This window comes from Macaca fascicularis, chromosome 19 (assembly GCF_037993035.2).
Source record: "Macaca fascicularis isolate 582-1 chromosome 19, T2T-MFA8v1.1".
NCBI lineage: Eukaryota > Metazoa > Chordata > Mammalia > Primates > Cercopithecidae > Macaca > Macaca fascicularis.
The window spans coordinates 918,773-946,656 of NC_088393.1; the positions used below are offsets into that span (position 1 = coordinate 918,773).

General features: G+C 55.3%; 1 protein-coding gene and 1 long non-coding RNA gene across 4 annotated transcripts; one reads left to right on the top strand and one right to left on the bottom strand.

Annotated features, from left to right (window-relative positions):
- Positions 1–1,677: 1,677 nt before the first annotated feature.
- On the top strand, positions 1,678–27,563 carry LOC123570253 (uncharacterized). Of its 3 annotated transcripts, none has more exons than XR_010583557.2 (3): positions 1,678–1,915; positions 17,572–17,678; positions 27,191–27,563. It is a non-coding gene; the product is annotated as an uncharacterized lncRNA (long non-coding RNA). The 3 variants fall into 3 exon arrangements; XR_010583558.1 differs by lacking the exons at positions 1,678–1,915; positions 17,572–17,678 and adding exons at positions 18,743–18,823; positions 26,694–27,009; XR_012428127.1 differs by lacking the exon at positions 17,572–17,678.
- Positions 2,363–20,329, bottom strand: SPMAP2 (sperm microtubule associated protein 2). The gene is made up of 9 exons (XM_005587303.4): positions 19,330–20,329; positions 18,036–18,158; positions 17,663–17,734; positions 17,182–17,243; positions 16,359–16,428; positions 14,717–14,834; positions 9,882–10,041; positions 3,210–3,354; positions 2,363–3,175 (listed from the first exon to the last, which is right to left on the bottom strand). Exons 1-9 carry the CDS (start codon positions 19,794–19,796, stop codon positions 3,094–3,096), a joined length of 1,299 nt encoding a protein of 432 aa, XP_005587360.3. The 5' UTR covers positions 19,797–20,329; the 3' UTR covers positions 2,363–3,093.
- Positions 27,564–27,884: the final 321 nt, after the last annotated feature.

Consider the following 27,884-nt stretch of genomic DNA (forward strand, 5'->3'; position numbering starts at 1 on the left):
CAAAGTGCTAGGATTACAGGTGTGAGCCACCGCTCCTGGCCTGGCAATGATGAGTTTTAAAGAATATGCAGGTTATTTTGTTTTTTTTGTTTTGTTTTGTTTTGAGACGGAGTCTCGCTCTGTCACCAGGCTGGAGTGCAGTGGCGCAACCTCCGCTCACCGCAAGCTCTGCCTCCCGGGTTCAAGTGATTCTCCTGCTTAGCCTCCCAAGTAGCTGGGACTGCAGGCATCTGCCACCACACCTGGCGAATTTTCTGTATTTTTAGCAGAGATGGGGTTTCACCATGTTGGCCAGGCTGGTCTCGAACTCCTGACATCGTGATCCACCCACCTCGACCTCCCAAAGTGCTGGGATTACAGGCGTGAGCCACTGTACCCTGCTGGTTTTGGTGGGCATCACCTATCCTGGGCTCTAATGGAGAGAATGTTGCAGAAATCATGTAGGTGCAGGCACAGATGTAGTTGCAGGCACAGATGTAGGTGTAGATGTAGGTGTATATTTTCTCTTGGAAATAGCAAAGCACCAGCCAGGCATGGTGGCTCACGCCTGTAATCCCAGTACTTTGGGAGGCCGAGGCGGGTGGATCACGAGGTCAGGAAATCGAGACCAGCCTGGCCAACACGGTGAAACCCCACCTCTACTAAAAATATAACAAATTAGCCGGGTGTGGTGGCGGGCGCCTGTAGTCCCAGCTACTCGGGAGGCTGAAGCAGGAAAATGGCGTGAACCCGGGAGGCGGAGCTTGTAGTGAGCTGAGATCGCGCCACTGCACTCCAGCCTGGGCGACACAGCCAGACTCCGTCTCAACAACAAAAACTCGAAGCACCTTGGAACTCTAGTTTCAAACTCAGGATTCATTACCCACTCCCGTATTTTAAAAAAGCTCCTCTCCCAGTGTTCCCTACCTTGGTAAACGGTGATACCACCCCATGAGAAACAGGGTACTCTCTCCTTTCACAAATGCCACAGTACCACCCCATGAGAAACAGGGTACTCTCTCCTTTCACAAATGCCACAGTACCACCCCATGAGAAACAGGGTACTCTCTCCTCCTTTCACAAATGCCACAGTACCACCCCATGAGAAACAGGGTACTCTCTCCTTTCACAAATGCCACAGTCTGATTATTTATTTATTTATTTTGAGGCAGAGTCTTGCTCTGTCGCCCAGGCTGGAGTACAGTGGTGCGATCTCGGCTCACTGCAACCTCCGCCTCCCGGGTTCAAGTAATTCTCCTGCCTCAGCCTCCCAAGTAGCTGCGATTACAGGTGCCCACCACCACGCCTGGCTAATTTTTGTATTTTCAGTAGAGACAGGGTTTCGCCACTTTGGCCAGGCTGGTCTGGGACTCCTGACCTCTGGTGATCCACCCACCTCAGCCTGCCAAAATGCTGAGATTACAGGCGTGAGCCACCACAGCCGGCCCTGATCATTTATTTCACCCAGTCCTGACACTGTACTTCCTGAAGATCTCTCCCACCTCCAGGCTACAGAGAAACTGAGAGTGCCAAGGAAGTCGCCAGACTGTCTGTGGTTGGCAGAATAGCACCCCAAGGACATCCCCAGCCTAGTCCCCAGGCCTCTGAATAGGTCACCTTAAATGACAAGAGAGTTGCGGATGGGATTAAGGATGCTGAGATGAGAGATTATCCTGATGACCCAGGTGGCCCAAGGTCAGTACGGTGTTCTCAAGAGAGGAGGCAGGAGGGTGCGAGTCAGAGAGAAGAGGCTGTGCTGCTGGATTTGAAGATGAAAGACCCAACGCCGCAACCCCACACCAGGGATGCAAGTGCTTCCGGATGCCAGAAAAGGCGGGAAACGGACTCTTCCCTGGGGTCTCTGGAAGCGGCAGCCCTGCTGGTACTTGGACTTCAGCCCAAGTGAGACTGACTTTCGACTCCAATCTCCAGGAGGGTAAGAGTATAAATGCGCATTTTGTTGTTGTTGTTGTTTTTGAGACAGAGTCTCATAGTCTCTCTCTATCGCCCAGGCTAGTGTAGTGGTGCGATCTCAGCTCACTGCAGCCTCAACCTTCCAGGTTCAAGAGACTCTCCTGTCTCGGCCTCCTGAGTCACTGGGATTACGTGCATGCGTCACCACACCCAATTAATTCCTGCCTTTTTAGTAGAGGTGGGGTTTTGCCATGTTGGCCAGGTCTCGAACTCCTGACCTCAAGCGATCCGCCTGCCTCGGCCTCCCAAAGTGCTGGGATTACAGGTGTGAGCCACTGCACCCAGCCCAAATGTGTAGTGTTTTGTCACCCCGTTCGTGGGCGTTTGTTAGAGCAGCAACCAGATGCTAATAATGGGAACTGTCTTGGTCCATCTGCCCTGCTGTAACAAAGTACCATAGGCTGGTGGGTTAGAAGCAATAGTAGTTTATTTCCCACAGTCCTGGAGGGTGCAGGTCTGAGATCAGGGTGCCAGCATGGTCAGGGGCTGGTGATGGGGGTCCTCCTGGTTGCACACTGCCTGCTTCTCAGTGTCTTCACATGGCAGACAGGGGCCACGGGTATCTCTTGGTCCTCTTTGATAAGGACACCAATCCCATGCGTGACAGCTCTGCTCCATGACCTCACTGCCTCCCCGAGGCCTCACCTCCTAATACCATCACCTCGAGGGTGGGAATTTCAACATATGAATTTGGGGGAGACACAGGCATTCAGGCCATAGCAGGGACTGTGGGTCTTTTCCTAACCTATTTGAGCCTCAGTCTCCACATCTGAGGAATGGGGACAATGATAATCCCTCCATCATTAGGTCACTGTAAAGATCCGTAAGTTGTGTAACAGGCGTCAGCTGGTGTGACAGTGGCTGTCATTCCGACTCTGACGGTCCTGTGGGCCCTCAGGAGGAGTGGACGAGCAAGTCTGGATTGAAGAGATTCAGAGGGCACTCGAGATGGTCAATGAAAGTGACTCGGAAAATAAACAGCTAGACAAATCGCAGGTTGGATGAAAAAATAAATATTATTGTCCTCCTCATCCTTCTTTTGGCCTTCTGGCCCGCCCTCCCTTCTCCAGGCCAAAAAGCTCAGAATAATCACATACACAGGTTTAGGGTGCCTGAGGGTGTTTACTGGGAGCGGAGGTCTTAGAGGCCAGGCCTGGGCTGATCACACTTTTCTGGTGATGCTTTTGGGGGTGGCAAGCTCATAGAGGCGAGGGGACGCCTGGGCCACCAGGGAGGCCGGGGAGATGGAATAGGGGTTGTGGCCCTCGTTGAGGCACTTGCGCACTTTGGGCTGGGCCAGGGAGATGATCCGGGGGCTGGCCACCACCTTCTTGGTGACATCCAGCACCGCCCAGCGAGGATCTCGGTCAGGAACACACTTGTCCGACTGAGCTTTGGGCCCTAGAGGGAGCAGAAGAGAAGGACAGCACTGAAGCTCAAACCTCAGAGTTCCACATTCAGGCTGGGCATGGGGGCTCACGCCTGGAATCCCAGCACTGTGGAAGGCTGAGGCCGGCAGATCACCTGAGGTCAGAAGTTTGAGACCAGCCTGGTCAACATGATGAAACCTCACCTCTACTAAAAATACAAAAATTGGCCAAGTGTGGTGGTGCGTCTCTGTAGTCCCAGCTACTCGGGAGGCTGAGGCATGAGGATGGCTTGAACTCAGGAGGCAGAGGTTGCAGTGAGCCCAGATGGTGCCACTGCACTTCAGCCTGGGCGACAGAGCAAGATGTCATCTCAAAAAAAAAAAAGAAAAGAAAGAAAAGAAAAAAAACTCTCATGTTCAGATGGCCTGCTCATCAGCACAGGAATTGAGGATGAAAATGTAGTCCACTCAGAGAGTGGAATATGACTCAGCCAAGAAAAGGAGCACGGCTCTAGCACCGGCTACAGCGTGGCTGAGCCTTGAGGACATCACGTCCTGCGAGAGGCAAGAGACACGAAAGGACACACAGTGTGTGATTCCATTTATACGAATGTCCGGGACAGGCCAATCCAGAGTCTGCAAGTGAACGTGTGGGTGCCAGGGGCTGGGGGATGGGAATGGGGAGTGACAGCTGATAGGGACGGGGCTGCCCTCTGAAGGCATAAAAAAGTTCTAAAATTGACTGTGGTGGTGGTTGCATAACCCTGTGACTGTACTAAAAGCCACTGAAACACATTTTTTATTTTTATTTATTTATTTATGTATTTATTTATTTTGAGACAGAGTCTTGCTCTGTTGTCCAGCCTGGAGTGCAGTGTTGTGATCTCGGCTCACTGCAACCTCCGCCTCCTGGGGTCAAGCAATTCTCCTGCCTCAGCCTCCTGAGTAGCTGGGACTACAGACGTGCACCACCACACCCAGCTAATCTTTCTATTTTTAGTAGAGACGGGGTTTCACCATATTGGCCAGGCTGGTCTTGAACTCCTGACCTCAGGCGATCCGCCCACCTCAGCCTCCCAAAAGGCTAGGATTACAGGTGTGAGCCACTGCGCCTGGCCTATTTTTTTAATTTTGTTTCATCATTTTTTTTACTTTATTTATTTTATTTTGAGACACAGTCTTGCTCTGTCGCCCAGGCTGGAGTACAGTGGTGGGATCTCCACTCACTGCAACCTCCGCTCCCCGGGTTCAAGCGATTCTCCTGCCTCAGCCTCCCGAGTAGCTGGGATCACAGGCACAGGACACCATGCCCAGCTAATTTTTTGTATTTTTAGTAGAGACAGGGTTTCACCATATTGGCCAGGCTGGTCTTGAACTCCTGACCTCAGGCAATCCGCCCACCTCACCCTCCCAAAGTGCTGGGATTACAGGCGTGAGCCACCGCACCTGGCCCCATTTGATTTTATTTTGAGGCAGGGTCTTGCTGTGTCTCCCAGGCTGGAGCAGGATCACAGCTCACTACAGCCTCCACCTGACTTGAACCTTCTGGGTTCCAGCGATCCTCCCGCCTCAGCCTCCCAAGTAGCTGGGGCTACAGTCAGGCACTGCCACACCCAGCTATGAAATCTACACTTAAAAACAGGGTGAATTGTAAAGAAAAAAATATTTCAAATGGCCACAGGCAGCCATGCTCAATGGCACGTGCCTGTCATTCCAGCACTCTTGGAGGCGGAGGCAGGAGAATCACTTGAGCCCTAGAGTTTGAGGCCAGACTGAGCAACACAGCAAGACCCCATCTCTAAAAAAAAAAAAATGGCCACAGGTACCTGAAAGGGGGACTCAGGGGGCCACAGCCAAGAGCGCTCAAGTCTCCTCACTCTGCTGCCAACCCAGGTGACCCTGGTTCCCCCCCTCCCCCCCACCTGCTCATGTCATGGCGGCAGGTGGGTCTGGGCAGGAGGCGTCTCCTCTCCCTGGCTGGTGTCATGTCTTTCCCCCTGGTGGCTGCTCCTCAGGCACTCGTGGTCCCCTCCTCCGGGTACCCCCTCCTCACCATCTCTCCCCCACCCCTTCCTTAACAGCAGGGAGCTGCAGCAGACTGCTTGGAGACTAGGAAGGGATGTGGCCACCAAGTCTGCCATAGCAGCCAGAGCTGTCCTCCACCTTGTCTCTTGGGGCTTCGGGGCCTTTGATTTCCGGGGAAGCTCCCAGCTTCTTTCCAGATCCCTCTTTGCATGGAACCTCTGTGCAAATGGATAAGGGCCACCCACTTCTTGGCAGACCAGCCCTGCCTCTGTGAAGAGGCCCCTGAGGAAAAGAGCGTGGAGTCTCTTCCACTAGGGCAGGCAGAACTCCACGTGACACGCGGCTGGGCAAGGCCGCCTGAGTGGAAACTGCAGATGCAGCACTGCCTCAGACTGTCCTGCACACACCCGCGCTCACCACACACACACATGGTGAATATAAACAACTATACACTGATGCAGGTATGAGTGTTGCTCTGGCCCTTGCTCTGCACCCTAATTGTCTCTTCTGCACCTTCTGGGTGGATGCTGGCTCTGTCTGGCAGATGCCCTTGTGCAAGGTAAGGGGGCCAAGCAGTGAGGCCTTGGTGGCCCTAAAGGGGCTGGGAGAACCATGCCCAGAACCTAGCCTTCTTGGAACTCCTTTGTGAGAATTTAGTAGGCATCTGGGCTTTGAAACTCTGTTGAGTTTCCAGCACTCTCTAGCAGCAGCGACTGAGCCCACATAGCAGGTGTGAGCACACACAGAGAAACAGCACAGCCACACACCCGCTCTTATCCCCACCACATAGCAAGTGTGAGCACACACAAACAGCACAGCCATACACCCGCTCTTATCCCCCACATAGCAGGTGTGAGCACACACAGAGAAACAGCACAGCCACACACCCGCTCTTATCCCCACCACACAGCAGGTGTGAGCACACACAAACAGCACAGCCACACACCCGCTCTTATCCCCACCACACAGCAGGTGTGAGCACACACAAACAGCACAGCCACACACCCGCTCTTATCCCCACCACACAGCAGGTGTGAGCACACACAGAGAAACAGCACAGCCACACACCCGCTCTTATCCCCACCACACAGCAGGTGTGAGCACACACAAACAGCACAGCCACACACCCGCTCTTATCCCCACCACACAGCAGGTGTGAGCACACACAAACAGCACAGCCACACACCCGCTCTTATCCCCACCACACAGCAGGTGTGAGCACACACAGAGAAACAGCACAGCCACACACCCGCTCTTATCCCCACCACATAGCAAGTGTGAGCACACACAAACAGCACAGCCATACACCCGCTCTTATCCCCCACATAGCAGGTGTGAGCACACACAGAGAAACAGCACAGCCACACACCCGCTCTTATCCCCACCACACAGCAGGTGTGAGCACACACAAACAGCACAGCCACACACCCGCTCTTATCCCCACCACACAGCAGGTGTGAGCACACACAAACAGCACAGCCACACACCCGCTCTTATCCCCACCACACAGCAGGTGTGAGCACACACAGAGAAACAGCACAGCCACACACCCGCTCTTATCCCCACCACACAGCAGGTGTGAGCACACACAAACAGCACAGCCACACACCCGCTCTTATCCCCACCACACAGCAGGTGTGAGCACACACAAACAGCACAGCCACACACCCGCTCTTATCCCCACCACACAGCAGGTGTGAGCACACACAGAGAAACAGCACAGCCACACACCCGCTCTTATCCCCACCACATAGCAAGTGTGAGCACACACAAACAGCACAGCCATACACCCGCTCTTATCCCCCACATAGCAGGTGTGAGCACACACAGAGAAACAGCACAGCCACACACCCGCTCTTATCCCCACCACACAGCAGGTGTGAGCACACACAAACAGCACAGCCACACACCCGCTCTTATCCCCACCACACAGCAGGTGTGAGCACACACAAACAGCACAGCCACACACCCGCTCTTATCCCCACCACACAGCAGGTGTGAGCACACACAGAGAAACAGCACAGCCACACACCCGCTCTTATCCCCACCACACAGCAGGTGTGAGCACACACAAACAGCACAGCCACACACCCGCTCTTATCCCCACCACACAGCAGGTGTGAGCACACACAAACAGCACAGCCACACACCCGCTCTTATCCCCACCACACAGCAGGTGTGAGCACACACAGAGAAACAGCACAGCCACACACCCGCTCTTATCCCCACCACATAGCAAGTGTGAGCACACACAAACAGCACAGCCATACACCCGCTCTTATCCCCCACATAGCAGGTGTGAGCACACACAGAGAAACAGCACAGCCACACACCCGCTCTTATCCCCACCACACAGCAGGTGTGAGCACACACAAACAGCACAGCCACACACCCGCTCTTATCCCCACCACACAGCAGGTGTGAGCACACACAAACAGCACAGCCACACACCCGCTCTTACCCCCGCCACACAGCAGGTCTGAGCACACACAGAGAAACAGCACAGCCACACACCCACTCTTATCCCCACCACATAGCAAGTGTGAGCACACACAGAGAACAGCACAGCCACACACCCGCTCTTATCCCCACCACATAGCAAGTGTGAGCACACACAGAGAAACTGCCACACACTCACTCTTACCCCACATAGTTCAGTGCACTTCATTTGCTCGTCTGCTTCACGTTTTAAAAATGCTGGTTCCTGGCCAGGCGTGGTGGCTCATGCCTGTAATCCCAGCACTTTGGGAGGCCAAGGCGGGCGGATCACGAGGTCAGATCGAGACCATCCTGGCCAAGATGGTGAAACCCCGTCTCTACTAAAAATACAAAAATTAGCCGGATGTGGTGTCCTGCACCTGTAGTCCCAGCTACTCGGGAGGCTGAGACAGGAGAATCACTTGAACCCGGGAGGCGGAGGTTGCAGTGAGCCAAGATTGTGCCACTGCACTCCAGCCTGGGCAAGATAGCGAGACTCTATCTCAAAAAAAAAAAAAAAAGCTGGTCCCTTGGCCAGGCGTGGTGGCTCACACCTGTAATCCCAGCACTTTGGGAGGCCAAGGCAGGTGGATCATGAGGTCAGGAGTTCAAGACTAGCCTAGCCAACATGGTGAAACCCCATCTCTACTAAAAATACAAAAATTAGCCAGGAGTGATGGCAGGCGCTTGTAGTCCCAGCTACTTGGGAGGCTGAAGCAGGAGAATTGCTTGAACCCGAGAGGCAGAGGTTGCAGTGAGCCAAGATCTCGCCACTGTACTCCAGCCTGGGTGACAGAGCAAGACTCCATCTCAAAAAAAAAAAAACACGGTGGTCCCAACTATGAGTGGGTAGAAGCCTCAACCCTCCGTCATTCTCACACATGCACACACACGCACATACACACACACATGCACACATGGATATTTATATATACATTTGAAACATGGATGGATGTATACGTGCATATGTGTACCAGTGTATTGATGTCTGTATTCACCGTGTGTGTTTGTGGTAAGCGTAAGTGCGTGCGTGTACCAGTGTATTGATGTTTATACTCACTGTGTGTGTGGTAAGCGCAAGTGTGTGCAGGATGGTGTAAGGCAGTGCTGCATCAACACTCATCTGTTTCCATTCATTTCACTCATCATTTCACAAATATCAAGAGAATGGATAAAAATTCTTTCATGAATGAACAAACAAAGAAAAGGCCACATAAGCGAAGTTAAAACACAAGATACAGACTGGGAAGAAGTCATCGTGCAATGTGTTCAATAAAGGATTAGTAACCATCTTATATAAAGAGCTGCTCCTAATCTACAACCCCAAAACACCAGGCAACAGGAGCCTGGGAAAACGATATAGAAGAGTAAACATAAATGGCCAAGCAACTTCTCTGGCAATTCACACACATTACCCTTGTCGTTGAGGAAAATGGTTATTCAATTTGTTTTAAAGGACAGGAAAGGAGTCAGGCCAACACCCATTTTTTTTTTTTTTTTTTTTTTTTGAGACGGAGTCTCGCTCTTTCCCCCAGGCTGGAGTGCAGTGGCGCGATCTCAGCTCACTGCAAGCTCCGCCTCCCGGGTTCCTGCCATTCTCCTGCCTCAGCCTCCCGAGTAGCTGGGACTACAGGCGCCCGCCACCTCGCCCAGCTAGGTTTTTGTATTTTTTAGTAGAGATGGGGTTTCACCGGGTTAGCCAGGATGGTCTCGATCTCCTGACCTCGTGATCCGCCCGTCTCAGCCTCCAAAAGTGCTGGGATTACAGGCTTGAGCCACCGCGCCCAGCTCAACACCCATTTTAAAGCTGCCTTTGTTCCTTAGCGTGGCTCTCTGGCCCCTGCACTTCACCCTGATTTTCTCTTCTACACCTTCTTTTCCTGCTAGAAAACCCTCTCAGACAACACCCTCTGCTTCCAGACCACACGTCCCTGTGATTTCTGCTTCTCTTTCCTGGGGGAGAGCTTCCCTCTGCCCGCTCTAGGCAGAGGTATAAGGTGTCCCCTGGGATTTGGACAGGACATCAGGAGGCGCCTAGCCTGAGGCACCTACTTACTGGCCAAGTGAAGGAGGCGGTTATAGTCTGACGCATGTGGCTTGGGTTTCGGCATGGGGTCCCACTCTTCCAACAGGGTGGCTGGGGCCTTTGGCTTTGACAACTGGAGGATCCGTGAGCTGGGGACTGCCATTTGGGCTGCCCTGGATACCTGGGACACCTGGAAAGAGAAATAGAAGGATTACATAAAACAGTCCATGATTCCTTCTGGGCCCTGGAGCAAAAGGACCCCAGGAGCAACACTAAGAGACACAAGACAGCCTGGGAAGAAGTTGGTTTTTAATGTATTCATCAAAGGATTAGTAACTATCATGTATAAAGAGCTCCTTCAAATCAATAACCAAAAAAAAAGCCAAAAGGGCTGAACAAATGATATAGGAGATGAACCCTAAATGGTCAATAATCCTGTCTTTTGATCAATGTAATGTCAACAATTGTTGACAAATGTAAATTAAAACAACAAAATATCACTCCATGCTCACAAATTTGACAACAATGAAAAAGTCTGACATTATCAAGCCCTGGTGAGAGACTCTCATGCATTACTGGAGGGAGAGTAAATTAGTACAGGCAGCTCAGGGAGCAATTCGTCTACTAGGTTCAGCCGAACATGCACAGGCTTGGTGACTGCCACATACAGGGACTCCTGCACCTGACCCGAAGAAGTGGGTGCAGGGATGTTCCCTGCAGCTTAGTTACCACGCACACACCCCAGAAAGAGCCCGGCGCCCGACCGCTGGGGGCTGCACAAGCTGACTGCAGCATGTTCTCAAGAGAAGGCAACCCAGCAGTTAGACCATTTTTTCTCCATAAATCGGCACGCATTGCTCTAGAAAACAGTAATGAGGAAGGCAAGACAGAAGTCATTTATGTTCACGAAACCACAAAACACGACCTAGGGGATTGGGTGGGCAGTGGGGCAGCACTGGCCGAGGTAGGAGACCTTGCAGACGTTTCACCCAGAAACCTGGCACACTCGCTCCGCAGATCAAAATTCTCAACAGTGGCCGGCGCAGTGGCAGCACTTTGGGAGGTGGAGGTGGGAGGATCACGTAAGTTCAAGACCAGCCTGGACAACATAGCAAGACTCCATCTCCACACACATTCTTGGCATTTTCCAGAAAACTCACAGTTCACTGAAAGTGTGTTCTTTGATAATTTGCACCAGCCTAGGCAGAGACTGAGTACTGGGCAGCGCTTGGACATCCTTAACCTGGAGCCGGTTTCCCTCCCCTCTCCTCATAGGCATTCTGTTCCCCTTCACCAGCTGGCTCCCGTACACGTGTGTAGGAGTCCGCCTGCAAAATAACTAAGGAGTAGGCAAAGGACCACTTCACACGTCTCCCACTTATGCTTGGCTGGAAGAGAAACTGGCCATTCCTGATGCCTCTGGGGAGGGAGGTAAGGAAGGGGGGCAGCTGCTGAAATGTTTTCTTCCTTAAAAGGGAAGAGGAGGCGTCCGACCCACGCCTGCCTAGATGCTCCTGTCTGTCCGTTCTTGGAGCGCTACCTGAGAGTCTGTGATTGTTGGCTCGTCCTAACCGTCTGGAGCCTGCGTGGAGGCAGAGGATGAAATGAAACCACCCCCAAAGGTCACTGTGAAATTTCAGTCCCTTTCTTCTTGAAATTGCTCCCCCATAAAAATCACAGACACATCTATCAGCAAAGACATCGTGGTGTTTACAATTTAAGCTCCCACGCAATGATCCGTCTCCCTGCTCCCTCCCTCCTCTCTTCCCACCAGCCCAAGGCCTCCGTGCACACAGCTCTGGACCGGCTGCTGAGGTGGAGACTCCGTCCTGCCTTTAAGGAGCTCCAGGGATGGAGGCGCAGCCCCCGATACGTCCAAACCCACCGCAGAAAGCCGTCCTTGAGATCAGTGGGAAAGGGAACGTGAACCGCGCATGTTGGTATCAAGGAATCACTGTTCACTTGTTAGTGTGATCAGCGTTACCAGGATCACGTTTGAAAACGTCCTTGTCTGTTAGAAATCCCTACTGAGGTTTTATGGGGGAGATGGTGTGACTTTAAACATTTCCCAAGTGGGGTGTGACACACCACAGAGGAGAAGACACGACCACACACAGGGAGGGAAATGGAAGTTAACACCACGCCAGAAACGGACAAAATGCTTAGGAATAGTCAGATGAACCAACCAACAAGCAAGCCGGCAACACAGGGTGCTGGCCAGTCGTCTGAGCTCACTCCCGCCTGGAGAACGCAAGACGGCGGCCAGGATGGGGAGCGCCTGACCTGAACTCACACACCGCGGAAGGCAAGATGGCGGCCCGAACGGGGAGCGCCTGAGCTCCCACTCCCCGCCCAGAGAATGCAAGACAGCGGCCAGGACGGAGGGCACCTCAGCTCACTCTCCGCCTGGAGAACGCAAGATGGCGGCAACACGGAGGACGCCTGAGCTCATTCCCTGCCTGGAGAAGACAAGATGGAGGCTAGCACGGGGCGCGCCTGAGCTCACTCACCGCCGGGAGAACACAAGATGGTGACCAGGATGGGGCGCGCCTGAGCTCACTCACCGCTGAAGGCAAGACAGCGACCAGGATGGGGAGCGCCTGAGCTCCCACTCCCCGCCTAGAGAATGCAAGACAGCGGCCAGGATGGAGAGCACCTCAGCTCACTCTCCGCCTGGAGAACGCAAGATGGCGGCAACACGGAGGACGCCTGAGCTCATTCCCTGCCTGGAGAAGACAAGATGGTGGCTAGGACGCGGAGCCCCTGAGCTCACTCACCGCCCGGAGAATGCAAGACGGCGACCAGGATGGCGAGCGCCTGACCCGAGCTCACTCCCCGCCTGGAGAACGCAAGATGGCGGCCCCAATGGAGAGCGCCTGAGCTCATTCCCTGCCTGGAGAAGACAAGATGGCGGCTAGCACGGGGCGCGCCTGAGCTCACTCACCGAGGGGAGAACACAAGATGGCGACCAGGATGGGGCGCGCCTGAGCTCACTCACCGCTGAAGGCAAGACGGCGACCAGGATGGGGAGCGCCTGAGCTCCCACTCCCCACCCACAGAATGCAAGATAGCGGCCAGGATGGAGGGCGCCTGAGCTCATTCCCTGCCCGGAGAAGACAAGATGGCGGCTAGGACGTGGAGCGCCTGAGCTCACCCCCCACCTGGAGAATGCAAGATGGCGGCCAGGATGGGGCGCACCTGAGCTCAATCCTTGCCCAGAGAATGCAAGATGGCGGCCAGGATGGGGGGGTACCAGAGCTCACTCACCGCCGGGAAAAGGCAAGATGGTGGCCAGGATGGGGTGCACCTGAGGTCACTCACCGCTGAGAAAAAGCAAGATGGCAGCCAGGAGTGGGAGCGCCTGAGCTCAATCCTCGCCCAGAGAATGCAAGATGGCGGACAGGATGGAGGGCGCCTGAGCTCATTCCCTGGCCGGAGAAGACAAGATGGTGGCTAGGACGCAGAGCACCTGAGCTCACTCCCCGCCTGGAGAAAGCAAGATGGCAGCCAGGAGGGGGAGCGCCTGAGCTCAGTCCTCGCCCAGAGAATGCAAGATGGCGGACAGGATGGGGCGCACTCACCGCCGGAAAAAGGCAAGATGGCGGCCAGGATGGGGCGCACGTGAGCTCCCGCTCCCCACCGGGGGAATGCAAGATGGCGGCCAGGACGCAGAGTGCCTGAGTGCAATCCCCTCCCACAGATTGCAAGATGGCGGCCAGGATGGGGAGCACTTGGGCTCAATCCTCGCCCGAATAATGCAAGATGGGCGCCAGGATGGGGTGCGCCTGAGCTCCCACTCCCCACCAGAGAAGGCAAGATGGCAACCAAGATGGTGAGCGCCTGAGCTCAATCCCTGTCTGGAAAATGCAAGATGGCGGCCAGGTTGAGACGCACCTGGGCTCAATCTTCACCTGAAGAATGCAAGATGGCGGCCAAGACGGGGCACGCCTGAGCTGCCACTCCGAACCCAGAGAAGGCAAGATGGTGGCCAGGATGGGGCGCGCCTGAGCTCACTCCCAGGCTGAAGAATGCAAGATGGCGGCCAAGACGGGGCACGCCTGAGCTCCCACTCCGAACCCAGAGAAGGCAAGATGGCGACCAGGACGGGGCGCACCTGAGCTCCCACTTCCCGCCCAGAGAAGGCAAGATGGTGGCCAGGATGGGGCGTGCCTGAGCTCACTCCCCACCCAGAGAAAGCAAGATGGCGCCGCCACTTTGGACAACTGTTGGTCAGTTTTTTAAAAAAGTTAGATATGCCCAGTAACTGAGAAATCCCGATTCTTACACTTCCACAAAAAGCTGCATACAGGTGTTCGTGGCAGCTTTATTGTAACAGCTGCAAACTGGAAGCCACCCAAATTCCCTTCAGTGGGCGCCTGGATTGGCAAATTGATGACAAGGAATAAACTACCGACCCACGCAAGAGTCACATGCACAGCGGGGGCGGCAGAAGCCGGGTCAAGTCCGCGGGGTTCCTTTTCTGCCACTTTTCGGAAAAGCAAAAGGTGCAGGGGGAGAGCAGCTCAGTGGCTGCCAGCGGCCGGGTGTCCGGCCTGAGCTGGGGAAGAGATGAGAGTCTCCATGCGAAGTGGACTGAGCGCTTTCTGAACACCTGAGATAAGATTGTTCTAATTCCCGAGTGTGAGCTGGAAGCTCTGGGATCCACCCCGGGCTGAAACGCAGGGAAGGATGACCCCCCGGGCAAATCTGAAGACAGGGAGTGATCCAAGCAAAGCTGCTCCCAAACCAAGGCCGCCGCCTGTGCTGCTTCCCCTCCTCCCCCGACTCCCAGAGGCAAAGCCTCTTTCCTCTGCCCGGTCCCTCCCGCCCGGCGTGGGTGAGTCGCGGGGTCACGGGGCACCCACCTCAGACATGGGCACGCTCCAGATGTTGTTACGAATCTTCGGGGCGGCCAGTTCCTTCAGGCGACTCGTCGCTCGGTATTCCAGGCAGGACCGAGGAATGGGCCAGACAGGAGTAGTCCTGAGGGAGGTCCCCATTTCAGACCAGCAGCTCGGCCCGGGGAGGGGTGTGTGTGTGTGTGTCTGTCTGTCTGTCTTTCCTAGCTCCTCTGTTTCTGGGGTAGTGGTGGGTTTTGAAAGCGTCTCCAAGCAGGGATTCATAGAGTTCTCAAGCACAGAGCTACCGTTTCCCAGGGCTGTCTCTGCTCAGTGTGCAACGTCCACCCTCAGGCCCAGGCCTTCCCCCATTCCCTTCTGGGATGGCAGCTCCTCCCAGGCCTTCTCCACACACCCCCATCATCAAGAGCCTGGGGTGAGGACTTGGACCCAAGGGAAGAAAGTGTTTGTCCTGAGGTTGTCATGCAAAGCTGGGGAAAGCGAAGTACAGCTGAGCTCGCGGGGCTGCGCCTTCTAAAATCAGGTCTCAGCTATGCCTCTGCCCAGAAATAAAGCCACATTTCATTGATTCTAAGGGTCTCCACACTGGAACAGGTCTGAGGTTGGGATGCTGCTTACAAGTGCTGCCAGCCAGATGGCGGAAGTGTCATGGCCACATCTGGCTGCCTCTGTGTGTGCTCAGATGTAGCTGTTCACGTGATGTGCACTGCTGCTTCTACAGGAGTTAAGTTTAATTGCAATTTAAATTGTCTTCAGGTTACAATATGATCTGGCGTTAAAAAGTGCACAGATACCGGTGTGGAACAGCGTGTGCAACACCCACATCATCGTCCCTGTGTCAGAAGTGGTTCAAAACAGTTGGACACACTTCTGCTGTCTCCTTCAGCTGTGCTTTCCTTCATACACTGCATATGTTCTGTCGAAATAACTCAGTATCACTTTTAACAAGCACGGGGGCTCTAAGTGATAAAGAATTTTGTACATAAAATAATATGTCTTACAATTTCTACCTTTTTCGAGTAAACAAAATACAGTCACAGGCCGGGCGCGGTGGCTCAAGCCTGTAATCCCAGCACTTTGGGAGGCCGAGACGGGCGGATCACGAGGTCAGGAGATCGAGACCATCCTGGCTAACGCGGTGAAACCCCGTCTCTACTAAAAAATACAAAAAACTAGCCGGGCGCGGTGGCGGGCGCCTGTAGTCCCAGCTACTCGGGAGGCTGAGGCAGGAGAATGGCGTAAACCCGGGAGGCGGAGCTTGCAGTGAGCTGAGATCCGGCCACTGCACTCCAGCCCGGGCGACAGAGCGAGACTCCGTCTCAAAAAAAAAAAAAAAAAAAAAAAAAAAATACAGTCACAATGGTGATAACAGCATCTGAGCACGCGCTGTGCCAGGCACTGTGTAAAGCCCCTTTCACGGGTGACCTCCACCGCCAGCATTCCACAGCTGGCAATGCGGTTGCAAGAGGCCCAGCAGCCTGCTGGGGACGTGGGCTGGGAAGCGGGCCAGCCCCATCTGAACACAGGCTGCCTAGAGCTAGGACCTGGACCCTTCCCCACGCCGCATCCTGTCAGGGGAGAATAAGGCATTTCTGCCAAACTCTGCCCTCCGAGTAGGCACCCAGTCCTCCTCCCCTCCTTCCCGCACCTGTTGTTGTTGTAATATTCCAGGTAGAATCTCCTGGGCCGAGACAGTTCCTCCACTCGGCGGGACACTGCTGCGCAAAACGGGAAACGGAGTCGGTGAACCCCAGCGTAAACACCCTGCAGTTCCCAGGGGCTCTGCATGCGGAATTCAGCTTTTCACGAGCTTGGGCAGGAGGCCGAATTGGAAAAACTGGGGGCAGAGACAGCTGGGGACCAGACACCCTGCAGAGAGAAGACTTGCTGTCCCTGATTTAGGGACAATGGGCTCAGAGGCCTGAAGGTCCTTGCTCAGACACGGGATGGGAGTGGCAGGGCTGGAATGGCAGCTCAGCCCCGTGGCTCCTCAATGGGGCTCAGTACAGATCTGGGAAAATGGGTTTTGTTCTGAAGTTAGTACAAGCCTGGGGTTTCCGGGGGCCTAGTGATGACTGTGGGTCTAAAGTCAGGAACAGCGCAGGAGAGAACTGGACTATTACTCTCCTCTATGGGGAACTCTCGAAGTGTCTCATTTGAAGGCATCTATGATACCTCAATACCAAATTCCTCTCAAGAAAAGCATGGAAATCATTGTGGAAGGGAAAGCCGGGGGTCTTCTTGTAAATTCTTGCCCCGATTTGGCCCTGTCCTGGAGCGTGTTCCCCACAACCCTCACCCCCAGGACCAGTCTCAGCTCAGGCTCCTCAGGGGACAGACTCCAGTGGAGAGGACAGAGGCTCCCAGGATATGGGGCAAGGGAGGCCAGAAGTATCTGGATGGGGTGGGGCAGGTTCCCTGGAGGCCAGCAGCCGGAGGCAGGGGTCTCAGCAGGCACGGGCTCCACCTACCGGGCACTGTGATGGTGAGGGTGGTGTCCTCAAGGAACCGCTCGGTCCAGTACACAGAGGGCCTGGAATAAGTGAGCAGCTCAGGGCAGGGGAGGCAGAGAGCCCTGGCCCTGCCCGGAAACAAGCCTGGGTCTCTGCCGGGAGGGTGGCCAAGGGCGGGTGTGGAGTTGCTGGAAGAGGGGGTAGGAGGGAGGGGGCCACCGGGACGTGTGGATTGTTGTGAGCAAGGCTGATGTCCAGAGAGGGAGGTAGCTGGGGAAAAGCATAGCTCAGAAGAGGGCCCAGGGCCATCTCCTGGGAGCAGACCCAGGTCCCAGCCGATTGCCCGAGTCCAAAGCACAAGGGTGGAGAGCCCCACATCTGAGGAGCCCTCCCCATCCTCCTCCCTAGAGAGAAGAGGGTGGCTCGAGTGGAGGGGCTCCCCGGAACCTGACACGTGTCCCCCGGCATAGGCAGATGGAGGAGACAGCCTTGGACTTACCAGTAGAGACAGAACCGTAAGCTCATCTTGCATGGGAAAATCCAGGCATAGCCCTTACCACAGCATCCCTTCCTGCGAGGAGACAGGGTCCGAGCCCCCACTGCCTTTTGCCCTGGGTCTCCCGTTTGCTCCCAAACTCCTCACTCTCCTTTGGCCACCGCCCAGAGGGCCACCGAGGGCCGCAGTTCCCTAGCCAGTCCCGGCGTCTGGCCACCTCCTTAACTGGCCAACCCCGTCTACCCTAAGTTTGCTGGATGTGGTGGCGGTTGTGGGAGGGGAGCCGAGCAGTGGGGACAGGAGGAGCCCGGGAAGGGGACAGAGGAAGCCCCAGCGCTGCCCCCACGAGGCCGTGGTTGGTCTGGCCTGTCCTCACCTGTCTCTCAGGACTTGCCAGTTTATCTTGGGCTCTGCCAGCTCCATGAGCCTCCTCCGCCGCCTCTTCCTCCTTGCTTTGGCCATGATGGTGCTGGGGAACTTCTGGCTGATGGACAGCCGGCTTTGGGAGAATTCCATGTTGAAGTTGGAGCTGCTTTCTCGCCCCGACGCGTTTGGGGGCCCAGAGAAGCGTAGGTCTTGCTCGAGCGCCCTGCCCACCCGCCTCTCCTTTCCTGAGAAGGGTCTCTGGGGGAGGACTTTGGCACCACGAAGGCCTGGACCAAACCGCAGCTCCACTGCTGGCTGGATGGAAGACCCTGGCCAGGGCACCCGGCTCCCCAGGCCCTCAGCCGCCTCCTCTGTGAACTGGACATGAGACCAGCTCCCACCTGGTGGGGCTGTTTCAGTGAGTTCTAAGATAATGTTTGCGCATCTCACAAACATTTATCAAGTACCTACTGTATGCCAGGCCCCAGAGGGGCCACCAGCCTCTAAAGAGAGCAGCGCCTGCCTCCCAGAAAGCTCACAGACCGCGGGAGGGACACAGGCAGCAGGCGAAGATGCCAAACGTCAGGACGTCTGCCCTGTCGCAGCTCTTGGCTCCCGTGTCCTCCCCGGGAGCCCCTCACACTACTGCCGTTTTCTCTGCAGGCTAGCACGGCCCCGTGAGGACAGGGCCGCTGCTTTGTTCTTGGGCAGCACGGAGACCACGGTGAGAAGGGAGCACCTGGGTGTGGGCGTGGGCCGGGACCACACTGCAGGGAGGGCGGGAGCCAAGTTCCAGAGGTAGGTAGAGTGCGCGCCTTGCTGCGGACACTCGGGCAACTTGCCCAGAATCACTGCCCCCAGTGCCGATTCGCTGAAGCGTTCGTTCACCCTGAACGTGTTCCTCCCGACCATTTAAAACGTTTTAGCCACCTGTGGTGCTTAGAATTGTTTCAGCTTTTGAGTTGGGAGGCTTTTTTTTCCCATTTCTTTTTCTCGCTGTCTGACTTGAGGTCATCACTTGTTAAACTGTGAACTCTGGGCACCTGAACTCAGTCTGCCTGACTCCAAACTCAGCGCTGTTTACTCCACCTCCTGCCACTGGCTAGGGGAGCGTGTGCTGGTGTTTGCCTCAGGGCCCAGTGAGGGGTGCTGGCCGCCAGCTGACCAGGCCCACACCTAGGCTGACTCGGCAGCCTGGGCCCCTCGGCGAGCCAGGCCAGCGGCCGGGAACAACGCTTTCGCACGCCCAGGGGGCTGCTGCCCTACCCCACCGCGCCCGGGCAGGGCCGCTCCGCGGTGCCCACCTGATTTCAGGAATGTCCTCCTCTAAGTCCTTGTCCAGAACTCTCTCCAACTCAGAAAGAGCCTCTTTGGGATCCAGGGTCTCCGAGAACTCCTCCCCGGCCACCTCCTCGGGGGGAAGCTCCTCTTCTGGGTCCTCCGGTCCCAGCTCCGCATTGTCCGGGTCCTGGTGTTCGGGGTCTGTGACCCGCCGGCTCTCGTACACAGAGCTCTGGAGGCCACGGGGGTCACCGCTGAGCTCCCTTTCCAACCTGCCTGCAGCCTCAGAGCTGGGCTGGTTCCCGAGTGACCTTCGCCTGCTGTCCCCCATGTACAGGTCCCTTCCCAGCCCCCGCGGCCTCACTCCCTCAGCACCCAAATGTGTCTGTGGTGGCCGCGGCAACAGGAGAGTGTCCCCCACATTCTCCACAGTCCACATTCTAACCCCTGCGCTGTCTACAATGCCGGTCACCTGGGCTTGCGCTGGCATCAGGACTCAGTCCTGGCAGTCGTGGCTCACAGGGACCTCCCAGGACTGGTTTAGGAAGGAGGCCTGAGGGGACCCTGCAGGGGTTATCTAGATATGGCTTCCCTCTCTTAAAAGGAGACACAAGGAAAAGACCGCGTTTCCCGTTCCTGTCACTGCTGGGCCCGTCTGTAATGTCCAGAGCCCAGGCAGCCGCCTTGTGACCATGAGGCCTGCCAGCCTGAGGGCAGATGGACTGAAAAGCGGGTCTTTGATGCCCTTGTCGAGCCTCTGAACTTAGCAGCTCTGGAATCCACCCTGTGTCCAGGCTTCTCGTTACTTGAAACAATAAGTGTCCTCAGTACTAAGTGGTTTTGGCGAAGTTTCCAATCCGCAGCAGCTAGAACTGCACCCTCAGGGACACAGACCCTTCCGGCTCCAACCTCTCCTGAGAAATAACTTCAAACTAGGCTGTTCGATTCTCACAACAAAATCATGGTTATAACTGGAGTATTCCCCAGGCTGCAGCCTTCCGGACCTCCTTGCAGCTCGTCAAAGGAGCTGAATTTCCCGCCTCTGCCACACCGTGCCCCACACAGCCTATCCCCCTCCGTGCCCCCCTAGCCTTTCCCCCTCTGTGCTGTGCCCCCACCCAGCCTTTCCCTCTCCGTGCCCCCCTAGCCTTTCCCCCTCTGTGCTGTGCCCCCACCCAGCCTTTCCCTCTCCGTGCCCCCCTAGCCTTTCCCCCTCCGTGCCCCACCCAGCCTTTCCCCCTCCGTGCCCCCCTAGCCTTTCCCCCTCTGTGCTGTGCCCCCACCCAGTCTTTCCCTCTCCGTGCTGTGCCCCCACCCAGCCTTTCCCCCTCCGTGCTGTGCCCCCACCCAGCCTTTCCCTCTCCGTGCCCCCCTAGCCTTTCCCCCTCTGTGCTGTGCCCCCACCCAGCCTTTCCCCCTCCGTGCCCCCACCCAGCCTTTCCCCCTCCGTGCTGTGCCCCCACCCAGCCTTTCCCTCTCCGTGCTGTGCCCCATCCAGCCTTTCCCCTGTGCCTCTGCCCAGCACTTCCCCCTTCTGTGCTTGGTGGTTTTCTACTCATCATTGAAGACTCAAGCCTGTCGGTCCCCCATGCAGGGAGAGTCCCTGACCATCCCTCCCCTTTCTGGGCTCCCAGGCCTAAGACCCCCACCCCCACCCAGTGCTAGCCCACCCCAGAGTCCTGCTGTGTCCCTCACCCCTGCCACCAGTGTGGGGCCAGCCGTCCGGGCATGTGACCACTTGGCACACAAGAGACCCAGTTCATCAACACACGCAAAGCCCTCTCCAGCTCCCCGTCCCATCTCCCGGATGCGCTGCTCCCAGACGCAGCCGCGCCATCACCGCTGTCGGGAAAGGGGTCTCTCGGAGGACTCCAGGCAGAAAGGTCCCTGGGAGGGTCTGGTCCCATCCAGGAGGCCGTGGGAAAACCCCCCTTCTTGGCCTGAAGTTTCCTAAACCCTCACCTTGCACTCAGTGACTTATTTTTCTCTTTTTTTTTTTTTTTTGAGACAGAGTCTGGCTCTGTGGCCCAGGCTGGAGTGCAGTGGCGCGATCTCAGCTCACTGCAAGCTCCGCCTCCCGGGTTCACGCCATTCTCCCGCCTCAGCCTCCGGAGTAGCTGGAACTACAGGCGCCGCCACACCCGGCTAGTTTTTTGTATTTTTAGTAGAGACGGGGTTTCACCGTGTTAGCCAGGATGGTCTCGATCTCCTGACCTCGTGATCCGCCCGTCTCGGCCTCCCAAAGTGCTGGGATGACAGGCCTGAGCCACCGCGCCCGGCTATTTTTCTCTCAAGTTAAACCTGACCAAGATCTGTGGGTGCCTTCCACAAAGAGATGAGTTAGGCATTGCTGCCGCTGGAGGGCCTGTGGCCACTGCGGTTTCCAGGAGACCTCGTTCAGAGCGCCGCACCCAAGGCTGCTCCCTAAACCTGCGCCAGTGACACGGGGTTAAGGATCTGGCAACCTCCAGCCCGCAGCACACCCCAAGCACGCAGGCTACAGCGCGTTTGGCCCTCACGGCAGCCCGTGGTGGAGAAGAGACGCAGATGAGCGCTCCAGGGTCACGGGAAACTCCCGGGGCCACACGGCTGGAGGAGCTGCACCCGGCACCTTCTCGGTGGAGTCAGGGCTGGTGTCTCTACAGCAGGAGCCAGAGGAGCCCAGGAGTGGGTGGGGACAGCAGAACTCCGCCCACCCTCAGGGGAGAGTTGGAGGGTCCCTGTCTGCTCCCATGTCCTGTGGAAAAGCAAAATGTTCACAGCCACAGTACTTGATTTCTGAATGTCCTGTGATGTTGCTTTGAGCAGAAAATAGAGGGGGACGGGGACCAGGCTGTGGGGAGTGTGGGGTTCTGACTGCCCGGACCTGGCGCGTCCGCCTGGCAGAAAATAAACCAGGTCCCTAGTGTGTTCCTCTCTGCTGCGGCCGCCTTAACATATCACAAGCAGAGGCTCCAGCAATACTGAGCGATCACCTGGCCGTCCTGGGCTCAGCAGCCCAACAGGGATCTCACTGGACTCAAGCCACGGTGTGGGCAGGGCTGGCTCCTGGAGCCTCCGGGGGGCTCGTCTCCTGCTCATTTGGTGGCTACAGAAGTCAGTGCCTTGTGGTCGTAGGACTGAGATCTGTGTTCTTGGCGTGTGTGTGAGCTGGGGGCCCTTCCCGGCACTGCCGTGTGTGTGTGAGCTGGGGGCCTTTCCCGGCACTGCCATGTGTGTGAGCTGGGGGCCTTTCCCAGCACCCAGAGGCCACTGCTCTTCTCGGTCCTGGCCCCATGCTCCATTTTCAAAGCCAGCAACGGCCAGTCTAACCCCTCACACGTGGATGCTCCACTGGCACTCATCTCTGAGCAGGGCTGGGAAACCCGCTTGGTTATTACGGAAACAGGTGATTGAAGGAGGTCTGCCTGCATAAGCCGGGTGCTCTGACCCTCCAAGTCTGACCAGGTCTGGAACCCCAGTCCCACCAGCAAAGTCCGTTTTGCCACATGAAATAACGTGCTCCCAGTGTCAAAGTCAAGCAGATAGAGACGCATTTTTACGTAAAACGTTTTGTCTGGAAAAATACATAAAAACAATTGCAATTTGGGGCATGCACACAGGACGGGCGGTCTTTGGTAGATCTGCAGCGCGAACAGGAGGGGCCTTTACTAGAAGGAGCAACGTTGTGTATCATTTCGAAAGAAAGCTCGCTGGAACTGGTGAGGTTTTGGGAGCTGGTGAGCCCTGACTGGGAGGGAGGTGGCAGCAGAAGGCATCTTCATGTCATTGAGGTCACTTCAGCAGCTCCCAGGTCAAACTGGCTTTCAGGTCACAGCAGGCCATTTTGGACGCTGGCCTGTGATGCAATCCTGGGCAGGCGCGTGCGTCCGAGTGCTTTTTCCCTGGTCTCCCGACTGTCGTCGTGTTGGGTAACTCCCATCCATATCATCACTTTCACACCAGGTCCCAGGGACGAGGATGTGGACACCGTTGGGGGTCACTATTCCTTCTGTCACACCTACCTCATACCACACACAGAATCAGTCCTCAGTGGATATGGGATGTGAATGCTGAAACAAAACTTTAAAACTTATGGAAAAAAGTGAACGTGACTGTGCTTTTGCCCTCCAGGTAAAGAAGGATATTTTTAACAAGACGTGTAGAGTGCTAATCATCCATGACCAATAAGTCAGCCATGTAAAACTTAAGCCTGATGTTCAGGACTCCTCAAAAACGTGGAAACAGAAGCCACGAATGGGAGGACAGCATTTGTCATGTCTATAACTGATTAGTACCCGGCATAAATAAATAGCTCTTATAAATCAATAAGAAAATAGATGGATGCTGGGCGAGGTGGCTCAGACCTGTAATCCCAGCACTTTGGGAGGCCAAGGCGGGCGGATCACAAGGCCAAGAGATCGAGACCATCCTAGCCAACATGGTGAACCCCGTCTCTACTAAAAATACGAAAAGTTAGCTGGGTGTGGTGGTGGGCACCTGTAATCTCAGCTACTTAGGAGGCTGAGGTAGGAGAATCGCTTGAACACAGGAGGCGGAGTTTGCAGTGAGCCGAGATCACACCACTGTACTCTAGCCTGGGTGACAGAGTGAGACTCCTCTCCAAAAAAAAAAAAAAAAAAAAAAAAAAGGAAAGAGCAGAACCGCAGTGATAAGCAGATGTAGGAGGTGGAGCAGAACCGCGGTGATGTAGGAGGTGGAGCAGAACCATGGTGATGAGCTGATTTAGGAGGTGGAGGAGAACTGTGGTGATGAGCAGATGTAGGAGGTGGAGCAGAACCGTGGTGATTGATGAGCAGATGTAGGAAGTGGAGCAGAACCACGGTGATGAGCAGATGTAGGAGGTGGAGGGGAACCATTGTGATGAGCAGATGTAGGAGGTGGAGGAGAACCATTGTGATGAGCAGATGTAGGAGGTGGAGCAGAACCATGGTGATTGATGAGCAGATGTAGGAGGTGGAGGAGAACCGTGGTGATGAGCAGATGTAGGAGGTGGAGGAGAACCATGGTGATGAGCAGATGTAGGAGGTGGAGGAGAACCGTGGTGACTGATGAGCAGATGTAGGATGTGGAGCAGAACCATGGTGATGAGCAAATGTAGGAGGTGGAGGAGAACCGCGGTGATTGATGAGCAGATGTAGGAAGTGGAGGAGAACCGCGGTGATGAGCAGATGTAGGAAGTGGAGGAGAACCGCAGTGATGAGCAGATGTAGGAGGTAGAGGAGAACCGCAGTGATGAGCAGATGTAGGAAGTGGAGGAGAACCGCAGTGATGAGCAGATGTAGGAAGTGGAGGAGAACTGCGGTGATTGATGAGCAGATGTGGGAGGTGGAGGAGAACTGTGGTGATAAGCATATGTAGGAGGTGGAGGAGAACTGTGGTGATGAGCAGATGTAGGAGGTGGAGCAGAACCGTGGTGATTGATGAGCAGATGTAAGAGGTGGGGCAGAACCGCGGTGATGAGCCATTGTAGGAGGTGGAGTAGAACTCTAGTAACAAGCTGATGTAGGAGGTGGGGCAGAACCGTGGTGATGAGCAGATGTAGGAGGTGGAGCAGAACCGTGGTGATGAGCAGATGTAGGAGGTGGAGGAGAACCGCGGAGATGAGCAGATGTAGGAGGTGGAGCAGAACCATGGTGATGAGCAGTTGTAGGAGGTGGAGTAGAACTCTAGTGACAAGCAGATGTAGGAGGTGGAGGAGAACCGTGGTGATTGATGAGCAGACGTAGGAGGTGGAGGAGAACCGTGGTGATTGATGAGCAGTTGTAGGAGGTGGAGTAGAACTCTAGTGACAAGCAGTTGTAGGTGGTGGAGCAGAACGGTGGTGCTGAGCAGACAATGAGCTGATGTGGGAGGTGTTGCTGTTGCTGGGGCTGTGGCAGGAAGTCCTTAATCCCATTCTTATTCTCCGGCTGGGGAATGAGCTCATAGTTGTATCTGAATGGGTAATGAATGGATGGATGGAAATAATTATTGTTCACCTAATTTTATGCCCCTAAGGTCCTTGCAAAAGAAAATGGAGGGAGGAGAGAGAGGAGAAACGGGAAGAAGTTGCTGTCAAATTCAGTCTTGCCAGTCTCTAAAACGGCGATTCATTTTGAAACTACTCCAAATTAAGCCTACAGAGGGAAGGCATGGCTGATTCTGCTGAGCTCCTATCACTCCTGTGGCAGCACAGCACGTTTCGGTCCACAACAGTTGTGTATGATTGTGACGGGGCTGACAAAGTCCTATTGCCTAGTGAGGTCATGTCCTACCGCAGAACGCAGAATCACGGGGAGTGAGGAACGCCCGCCGTCAGCTGCTGGCTGGGCTGCCTGTCATGCAGCCACACACAACGGAAGTGCACCCATCTCCTGTTCCCAGTGACCACCCCGTGGTCAGAGCCACCCAGGTGTGGCTGTGGCTGCCAGTGCTTCTACTTCAGAATGGAGACCCCCTGCTGCCTGGCTCCCTCCCCAGGCCGGCCAGGCTGGTCCCCTCCCCTGTCCCTCTCTCACGCCTGCTCTCATAGCCACACCAGTTCAGTGTGGGGCTCAGTAACCCCTCCCAATTCAGGGGCATGACTCCTTCCAGATTCACCTTAAATATCATCCCGTCTGGCCGGGCGCGGTGGCTCAAGCCTGTAATCCCAGCACTTTGGGAGGCTGAGACGGGTGGATCACGAGGTCAGGAGATGGAGACCATCCTGGCTAACGCGGTGAAACCCTATCTCTACTAAAAAATACAAAAAACTAGCCGGGCGAGGTGGTGGCGCCTGTAGTCCCAGCTACTCGGGAGGCTGAGGCAGGTGAATGGTGTGAACCCGGGAGGCGGAGCTTGCAGTGAGCTGAGATCCGGCCACTGCACTCCACCCTGGGCGACAGAGCGAGACTCCGTCTCAAAAAAAACAAAAAAAAAAACAAAAAAAATCATCTCCTCCTAAAAGCCTTCCCCAATCACCTCGTCTACAGCAGGGCTTCCTCATTTTTCTACCTAAATCTATGGGGAGTTTGTTTGCTTAGTCGCATTTATCATGATCTTGCTGTGTTGCCTTTTTACATATTTATTGTCTTTTTTATCTCATTAGCATACGTGCTCCAGTAGGGTGGAGACTGATTATCTTGCTCATGCCTGAACTTCCAGCGGCATCCAGAACAGAACTTATTTCTTTTTTTATTTTTATTTTTGAGATGGAGTTTCGCTCTTGTTGCCCAGGCTGGAGTACAGTGGTGCGATCTCGGCTCGCTGCAACCTCAGCCTCCCAGGTTCAAGCGTGTCTCCTACCTCAGCCTCCGGAGTACCTGGGATTACAGGCATGCACCACCACGCCTGGCTAATTTTGTATTTTCAGTAGAAATGGGGTTTCTCCATGTTGGTCAGGCTGGTCTTGAATTCCCATCCTCAGGTGATCCACCCGCCTCGGCTTCCCAAAGTGTAAAACAGAATTTCAATAAGCCTCGTGAGTGAGTGACGGCCGGCGGTACCCGGGGAGGAGGCAGCAATACCACGTGTGACCACCAGATGCCGTCCCAGTCAAGGGCAGTTGGTCTCTCCTCGCCGGGATTAGCACTGGACCGAGGGCTGAACAGCAAGAATCAAATCATCCCCCGCAGTCTGTCCTTCGAGGCGGCTTTCCCTATTACCACCCTCACTTCACCAAGGAGAAAACGAGCTCAGAGAGGCAGTGCTTTGGCCCGGGACTGCACCGGGTGCGAACCCAGGTCAGCTCCTGCAGAACCCAAAGCATTTGCTGCCTCCTCCCTCTGGGTAGTTCCGTGGTGAGGAACGAGAACAGCCGTGGTCATGGCTGGGGAGAAATCCCACAGATGCCACTGGATGAGGGTGACGAGGGGGCCGGGCTTTCCCCTGGGTGCAGGCACAACTGTCTCGTCCCTCACACAGTGACCCGCGGTGCCGCCCCCAATTCACAGCGTGTTTCCCAAAGGAGGGACTCAGAGCGATGTCTTCAGGGGGCCTTCCAGCGACACGAGGCCCAGACTACAGAACACCAAATGCTGTGATGAGAAATTCCTTCCCTTTTCCTTCAAGGCCAGTCCCGGCTCCCTCAAGAGGAAAGTCCCAGCTTGGTGCTAATAAAAGTTCAACTGTCCCCAGCTTTGTCACTGGTTTCTAACAGAGAGCAGGCCCAAGCCTGGGGCGGAGCACAGAAGCTGGTTAGTCACCTTGTTTTGTTCTCACTGTTGTTTGTTTGCACACCTTTCTGGCTTTGTTTTTGTTGTCCTTGTTTTGAAATAATTGCAAACTTCCAAGAAAAGTTGTATCATTTTTAAAGAAAGCTCGCTGGAACTGGTGAAGTTTTGGAAGCTGGTGAGCTCTGACTGGGAGGGAGGTGGGAAGGCACCTGGTGAGCTGTGACTGGGAGGGAGGTGGGAACAGAAGGCGTCTGGTGAGCTCTGACTGGGAGGGAGGTGGGGACAGAAGGCGTCTGGCGAGCTCTGACTGGGACGGAGGTGGGGGCAGAAGGCATCTGGTGAGCTGTGACTGGGAGGGAGGTGAGAAGGTGTCTGGTGAGCTCTGACTGGGAGGGAGGTGGGGACAGAAGGTGTCTGGTGAGCTCTGACTGGGAGGGAGGTGG